This window comes from Garra rufa, unplaced genomic scaffold (assembly GCF_049309525.1).
Source record: "Garra rufa unplaced genomic scaffold, GarRuf1.0 hap1_unplaced_026, whole genome shotgun sequence".
NCBI classification, from domain to species: Eukaryota; Metazoa; Chordata; class Actinopteri; order Cypriniformes; family Cyprinidae; genus Garra; species Garra rufa.
In genome coordinates, this window is record NW_027394301.1 from 136191 (window position 1) to 143822 (window position 7632).

Below are 7632 nucleotides of genomic sequence, written 5' to 3' on the forward strand. Positions count from 1 at the left end.
ACATTTTAAAATGTTTAATGTACTAACATGCAGTTAAAAAAATCTTTTAGTTTTTATTATAATAATTATAATTAATTTATAATTAAATATAAATGAATATATAATCACTTGTTTATATTGCTTATTTATAATTTATTAATAGGAAATCTATAAGTCAGAGAGTTGCTTATATTTATTTAAAAATATATATATATATTTTTAGTTTTTGTAATTTTATACTTTTTATTTACATGTTTAATGCTATAAAATAAAATGCATGTTATTATATTATATTATTTATAATTATCAATAAGAAATCTAAAAAGTGATTTGTTTCACTAAATACACTAAGAAAAATAATAGTTTTATTTATATTTATAATTTTAACATTTTTATTGATATTTTATTAATTGTATTATTGATACTTTTTAGATTTTATAAGTGTTTTTTAATTTAAGTTGTAGATTTGTTTGGTTTTTAAAATGTTTAATGCGTTAAAATCAAGTTAAATTTTTTTTTTAATATTTTTATATTGTATTATATTTTAAAATATTTTTTTATAATAGTAGTAGTAGCAATAATAATAATAGTAATAATACTAATAATAATAAGCATTACTGTTATAATTTATTTTTAAAAAAAGTTTTTTTTATATTTGTATTTAGCCAATTTTTTTTATTACAACAAGACAACTGAGTTTTGTGAGGTTAAATGTTATATGTTGTGTTTTTACGCAGATCCCTTTGATTTGAATCACAATCTTGGGGCTGGAGTCTCTCGCAAAAGTAAGCAAAATCCCTATCCCATTCCACACCTTTTCAGTGTTTTTCTGCTCCAAACCGCAATACTAGTCAATATACAGTTTATTATATCTCACTTATTCTCTCTGTACACAGTGACTAACTTCATCATGAAGGCCTTCATCAACGGCAGGAAGCTCTTCGGCACCCCTTTTTACCCTCAACCAGGAACAGAGGCTGTAAGTCACACTAAAACTGCTTCTGAGCGCCATTAACCTTCTTTTCATATCTTATTTCATCTTCATGTCTCTGTCTCTCTATCAGGATTACTTCTTTGACTCAAAGGTGCTGACAGACGGCGAACTGGCTCCGAATGACCGCTGCTGTCGGATCTGTGGGAAGATCGGTCATTATATGAAGGACTGCCCAAAGAGGCGCAGGTGCATTGTTTATGCATGAAGAAATTATGTTCCACAGCAATATTAGTGAAGCAAAGTGCTTAGCTGATCTTGTTTGTTTTCAGAATGAAGAAAAAAGAGAATGAGCGAGAGGAGGAGGTCAGGGAGGAGGACAGAGAGCCCAGAGAGAGACGATGCTTTCATTGTGGCGATATGGGTCATGTGAGGAGAGACTGTCCCGATTACAAACACCTCCGTCAGAGAGTGGCAGCTGGACCAGGTACAGCTCAATTTCATTCAGCCGTTTGTTCTTTTGATTTATTTGTTAATGCAACCTTTCTAGAGCTCTCTAGAGAGCCCAAACAGCCAAAATATCTGGGCTGAGATGATAAATCAGTGCATCGTGATTCGTGGATTGATTGAAAAGATATGATTGGATAGTTATGGCCAAAGACTTTTATAGTCCGTAGGGATGGGACGATACACCTACCACTGGATTCAAAACTATCATGATATTTGGGTGATGATACGATGTGTTGCGTTTTATTTTTATTATTATTATTATTATTTTTTTTTTATAATTTCGATTCTGCAAGTATTGCGAATTGATATTGCTATTAGGGCTGTGATGATGGGCTAGTCTGCCGATTCAAATGTTAAACAAAATGAGTAGAAAAAATACTTTCTGAAATAAAATAACATGCTATGTGACTTTGCAAACCGTTTATTCATGTTTAGTCATGTTTTCCCAGCCAAAACTTTTTTTTTACTTTGTTTACCGCGAAGTATATTTTGGTCATCCCATTAAAAATAACATACATTTTGCCCTCTGTTGCAATAAAAGCGGTATCTTCTACCCACCACTTATTAGGAAAAGTAAAATAATTATTCTGAGGTAAACCAATCGATTTTTAAATAATTTCAAATAGAGATGCTCAGGTGTGTCTATTTTTCCCTAATGGTGTTGTTTTTAGTCTTGACTCATCTGTGTCCAATAGGGGGCACCATATGACAGCATTTCACTCTTTACTCTGTTTATTTCTAGTTCCTCATATGGTCCGGGCCATGGCCAGCTCTCAGTCCATCCCCATTCCTCAAGGTGCTTCAGTCCACGATCGGGGCGGACGGAACAGGCAGCCCTCAGAATGTGTAAGGACCTTACTTACTTATAACTTATAACTTACTTATTTTTTTATTTATATTTATTCATGCATTATTTAGAATTATAATTAAAACATTTGAGGAATTTTCAGTACATAAACAAAAAAAATGTTTTATTTAATTTATATGATATTTATTTATTTAGATTTATATTGTATATGTTTTTTTAATGATGTTAATAAATTATCTTATTTCATCATTTCCATTTTAATTATATTAATAAATTATCTTATTAAATGTATTTTTAGTGGGGGTTTTTTCAATTATATTAATAAATTATCTAATTATTTTTAGTAATTACTGATTATTGGTAGTATGTATTTAATATTATTTAGAAATAATTTAGTATATATTATAAAGTATACTGTATTTTATTTATTACTATCATAATATTTATAATTATAAGTAATCCATTTTTTAATTTTCACTAAATAAAACAGTTATTTAGTAGTTAGATTGAGTTATAGATTAGATAAGTTAAATTTATATATGCATTTATAATTTTTTATAATTAATAAAGTATTTATTTTAGTAATTAGTAATTAATTTTCTTAAAATAATCTAAGAAAAAATGCAATTTTAAATATATAGTTACATAGTTCTAATATAATTAATAAATAATATTTTTTTTAATTATAATGAATTAAATTGTTTAGTCATTTTAAGTAAACAAAAAATGATTTGATTTAATTTACATAAACACATTTTTAATTGTTAAATCATCTAATTAGTTTTATTATATATAATATATTGATGTGTATATTTATGATATTATTTAGTAATAATATAGTATATATTATAAAGTATATAATATTACTATTATAATATTTATTAGGTAATAAATCTTTTATAAATAAGAAATAAAATAATAATAAAAATACTTTATAACCTCCCTTTTTATTCACTAAATAAAACAATTTAGTAATATGATTTGTTGTATATAACATGTCTGTATATGCATTTATAATTTTTTTTAAGTATTTATTTTTAGTAATTAGTAATTGTCACAAAATAATCTAAGAAAATAAAAAAGTCATATAAATATATAAATTTTAAAATAATATATGTAAAATACAATAAGTATCTTATTAATCGCTATTAATATTATTACTATTATTATTTTTATTCTTCACTAAATAAAACAAGTATTTAGTAATTAGACTTGTTATATTTATCATCTTATTTATAGTAAATAAAGTATTTATTTTCAGTAATTAGTAATTCATTTTCACAAAATAATCTTTTAAAAATGAAAAATTATAACTTTATTAATTATATTAAAATTATATTTATATATAAATAATTTTATTTTAATAATTACCCTTTTCTCTTAAAGAACTTTTTTTTTTGTACTGAAGAAAAGTTTTAGAAACTTACACACGCTGATATTTTCTGATATTAACTTTAAGTATTAATATAAACTGCATATTAGGTTTTACTTCATTTGTATGTATATATAGAACAGAATTTCACAGATTCATTTTTGGATGCACTGACACTTTTTCTGTCTATTTCCATCCAGTCTGATACACGTCAGACGCCTCCCTACTCCCCTCAGCCGTCTCCATACAGCCAGGCGTCCATCTCGCCCCAGAACAGCAAGCCTTCCTCTGCGTCCTCTACCTCCAAACCCTCCCAGCCGCAGCAGGTTCCCCAGGTCCAGCTTCCCATCTTCAACTTCCCCCATTCCCACCCGGGCCAGTACCACGCCAGCCTCTCTGCGCTGGGCCTCTTGCCTGCCCACCCCCAGCAGCCGCCCCTCACCTCGACCTCCTGGCCCATCCACGGCCCTCTCATCCCGGGCTCCGGGGCCTCTACCGCCTCTGGCCACCCGTCCTCCCCGGGCCTGAAGTTTGCCGTCCGGGGCGGCGGAGGCGGGAACGGAGGCGGGCAGACGGTGAGCCCCGCCCCCATGAACCTGAACGACCCCAGTATAATTTTCGCTCAGCCGTCGACGGCACGGGTGGCTGGTGGAGTGGGCGGCGGCCCGGGCAGAGATAGAGGACACCCCTGGCACAATCACCATCTCAATCCGGGGCCACTGGTGGGAAACGGCACAGTAAACAAGACAGGTACACACACGTGGTGCTCGCACTCACTGGTTAGTGCGTCTGTCACTCTGTTTCAAAACCTAGGGAGATTTTCCTTAAGGAGATTTAAGCTTTATACAAATATAACACTTAGATTTCAATTAATTTTGACATTAGCTTGTTGCATGTTACTATAATACATCATAGTATAAATGAGGGGGGGAAATACATTTTCTTACAATTTTATATAATGAAGTTAATAACCTGTTATGTTTTAGTTAATTATTTTATAATATATATTAATTAATAATTATATTAACATACATATATATACACATACATGCATATATACACATACATGCATATATATATACACGTACGTACGTGTGTGTGTGTGTGTGTGTGTGTGTGTGTGTTTGTATATGTATATATGTATGTGTGTGTGTATGTATGTATGTATGTATGTGTGTATATATATACACACACACACACACACACACACACACACACACATATACACATACATATACACATACATATATATACACATGCATGCATATATATACACATACGTACGTGTGTGTGTGTGTGTGTGTGTGTGTGTGTGTGTGTGTGTGTGTGTGTGTGTGTGTGTATATGTATGTATGTATGTATGTGTGTATTTTCTTTAGTAACTATTTTTCACTAAAAGGTTCTAACTGAAAGTTATAATATTAGCAAATTATTAGCTATTATTTTGTGCAATCAGAGCAAGTTGTTCTTAAGAAATACATTTTGTTTTTCTAATGTCAAAATCAAATATAAACCTGTATTTTGTCTTAAGAGTTTACTTAAAACATAATATAATTAATAAATAGTTAAATTGCTTTTTGTGATTATTTTGCATTACGTAAACAAAAGGAAAACAATATTAGAAACTTTTTTTAAAACATTTTTTATAATTTCTACTAAAGTTTTTTTTTTTTTTTTAAATATGCCATTAAAATGTAATGACTGGTAAAATAAAATATTTAATCCCCCCCAAAAATAAGAAATAATTTTAGGACCCTTTTAGCATTTTGCTTTTCTAATATGAAATTCTATTTTGCATTAAGAAAAATACTGTTTAGTAATTACTAATTCATTTGATCTTTTGAGGGCAAATCCCAACTTTTTTAATAAAATAAATTAATAACCTAATGGTTCTTTTAAACAAAATATTAACCTGTAGTTTAGTAGCCTGAAGTGTTACTATCCAATAAAATCCAGCTCTGAATTATTTGCCGCTAAATATATCGTTGTGTTCAGGGCTGAGTGAAATCAGTGCGGTGTGTTTGTGAGCTCAGGTAAGTGTCACAGGTGAATTGGGTTCACTGGGTGACTCCACAGCTGTAGACTAAACACTGGGAACTGGTTTTACTGGATTGCTTGTCCTTAATTATAGTGTTGCTTCACCTGTAACCCTTTGAAATCAAAGTCGCATTTAAATAAGGAAAGTGACCTAAAAGCTTGTAGTTTTAATAATGGTTACGTGACGGTTTAAAAGTGGTGTTGGTTACTTTGCTCTATTGGTTGAGAGATGTTTGTTCACTGTTTTCTCTCTATATCTCAGATGGTAATTTCCCATCTCAGTTTGCTGGTGTGAGTCAAGGCTCTCGGTCCTGGGAACACAGCGGTGCTGCTCCATATTCGCTGTCTCCATCCTTCATGCCCTACCGACTGCCACCCTACCTGCAGCAGCCCAACAAACCCTTCATCTCACAAGGTACCAGTGCTGTTTTGTCTGACATGCTGAAAACAAAATTAACACATGCACAAAGTTGAGGAAAGTAACGGTGGAATTTTCCATTAAAATTTAGTTTATTTATTTTATTTTGTTTAAGGACTAAGGCTTTAGATCAGACCCAATAAGTTATTTAGTGCCAAAAATCTTCCCTTTAGCACAATAAAATTAAGAAAAGACCAAAAAACAAATCGAAGTAGCAAACCTTCATTACTTGTTCCTAATTTTTTTATTTACTTTAGTTTATTTTAAGAATTAAGGCATTAGATCAAACCCAATAAGCCCACAAATCTTCCCTTTAGAAAATAAAAGTAGAATAAAAAAGCTGTCATGGTGTTTATTTTATTTTGTTTTGTTTAATTGTATTTTATAAAAAAAAAAGAGAAGAAAAAAAAGAGAGAAAAGCAAAATGTTGTTTTTATTTCATAGTATTAATAATTTTATTCATTGCATGGGGAACATGCTTAGTTGTCTTTACTGTCACTGCAAAATTATTTAATAGTAATAAAACTTATGTAGAACAGTATTTTTTTTTACTTTCTTTTAATTTTGGGATGAAATTAAACCTGGACATTTTTGCGAAATTCTTCTGAGCAAATTTGCCATTTCTGTGCATTAAGAGGAACTTTTTTTATTAATGCAACGTGTTATCCATAGACATTAAGTTCATACTGAATATTTGTCTCTGTGGTTTTTAAAGGCCACAGGTGCACAGACTAATAAATCAAGAAACATTTCAACTAACAACAGCCTCTTTTTGCCTCTCTTGCAGGTTCTATGGTGGCAAATCAACATTACCCACTGATTCAACACGGTCGGCACGGCGGCAATCTCAACTACATTCAGCAGAAGAAATGAAGAAAGACACTTTACTTTGTAAAACCAATGCCCAAGGTCCTTATAGACAACAAAAGAGACTAACTTTGCATCCTTTGGTCATTTGGAAACTTTTTAAAAATGAATTTTATCATTTTGTACAGTTTTTATGTTTTATTTTCCTTTTATTTCTGTGTGTATCATCACATTGATTTGTGATACGAAAATGTCAAATATTTTAATACCCCTATTTTTGGAGGGGTCCAAAAAAGTGTTTTTATTTTATGTGTAAAATAAGGATTTCAAATGTATTCGCTTTATTTTTATTAGCTGTATTCCTATTTTGCTTGCGGAAGGACAAAGGCTTTTAGATAGGAAAATCAAACATAACAACCCAATAAGACAATTATGTAGTGCCAAAAAAAACTGCCCTATAGCAAACCAAGAAAACAGACAAAAAAAGAGCTGGGAAAAAAAAAAACAGGAAAAGACCAAAAAAATAAAGAAAAAGCAAACCAACATGCTTAAGTGTTGCCTTTTATATTTCTTTTTAAATGCATGTCTATGCAACAAGAACCCCATGCGTTGCCTTTGCAATCATTTCACTCTCCCTTTTACATTCTTTTCCAGACCTCTTACAGAGACTCATTAATAAACATAAAATTAGGGTGTACAATTTCCATTGGCTGTGCTGAGATTCAGTGTTAACATTATACATCGTGGTAGTAGCAGGGTTTGTAAAAGGT

General features: G+C 30.9%; 1 protein-coding gene across 1 annotated transcript; it reads left to right on the forward strand.

Annotated features, from left to right (window-relative positions):
- Positions 1-716: 716 nt before the first annotated feature.
- Positions 717-7405, forward strand: LOC141315380 (terminal uridylyltransferase 4-like; the record flags this gene model as incomplete). Its single annotated transcript, XM_073832708.1, has 8 exons — positions 717-764; positions 876-958; positions 1044-1159; positions 1243-1397; positions 2163-2266; positions 3801-4350; positions 5900-6052; positions 6843-7405. Coding segments are annotated over 8 exons (1295 nt in total), but the record flags the coding sequence as incomplete, so codon positions are not given.
- Positions 7406-7632: the final 227 nt, after the last annotated feature.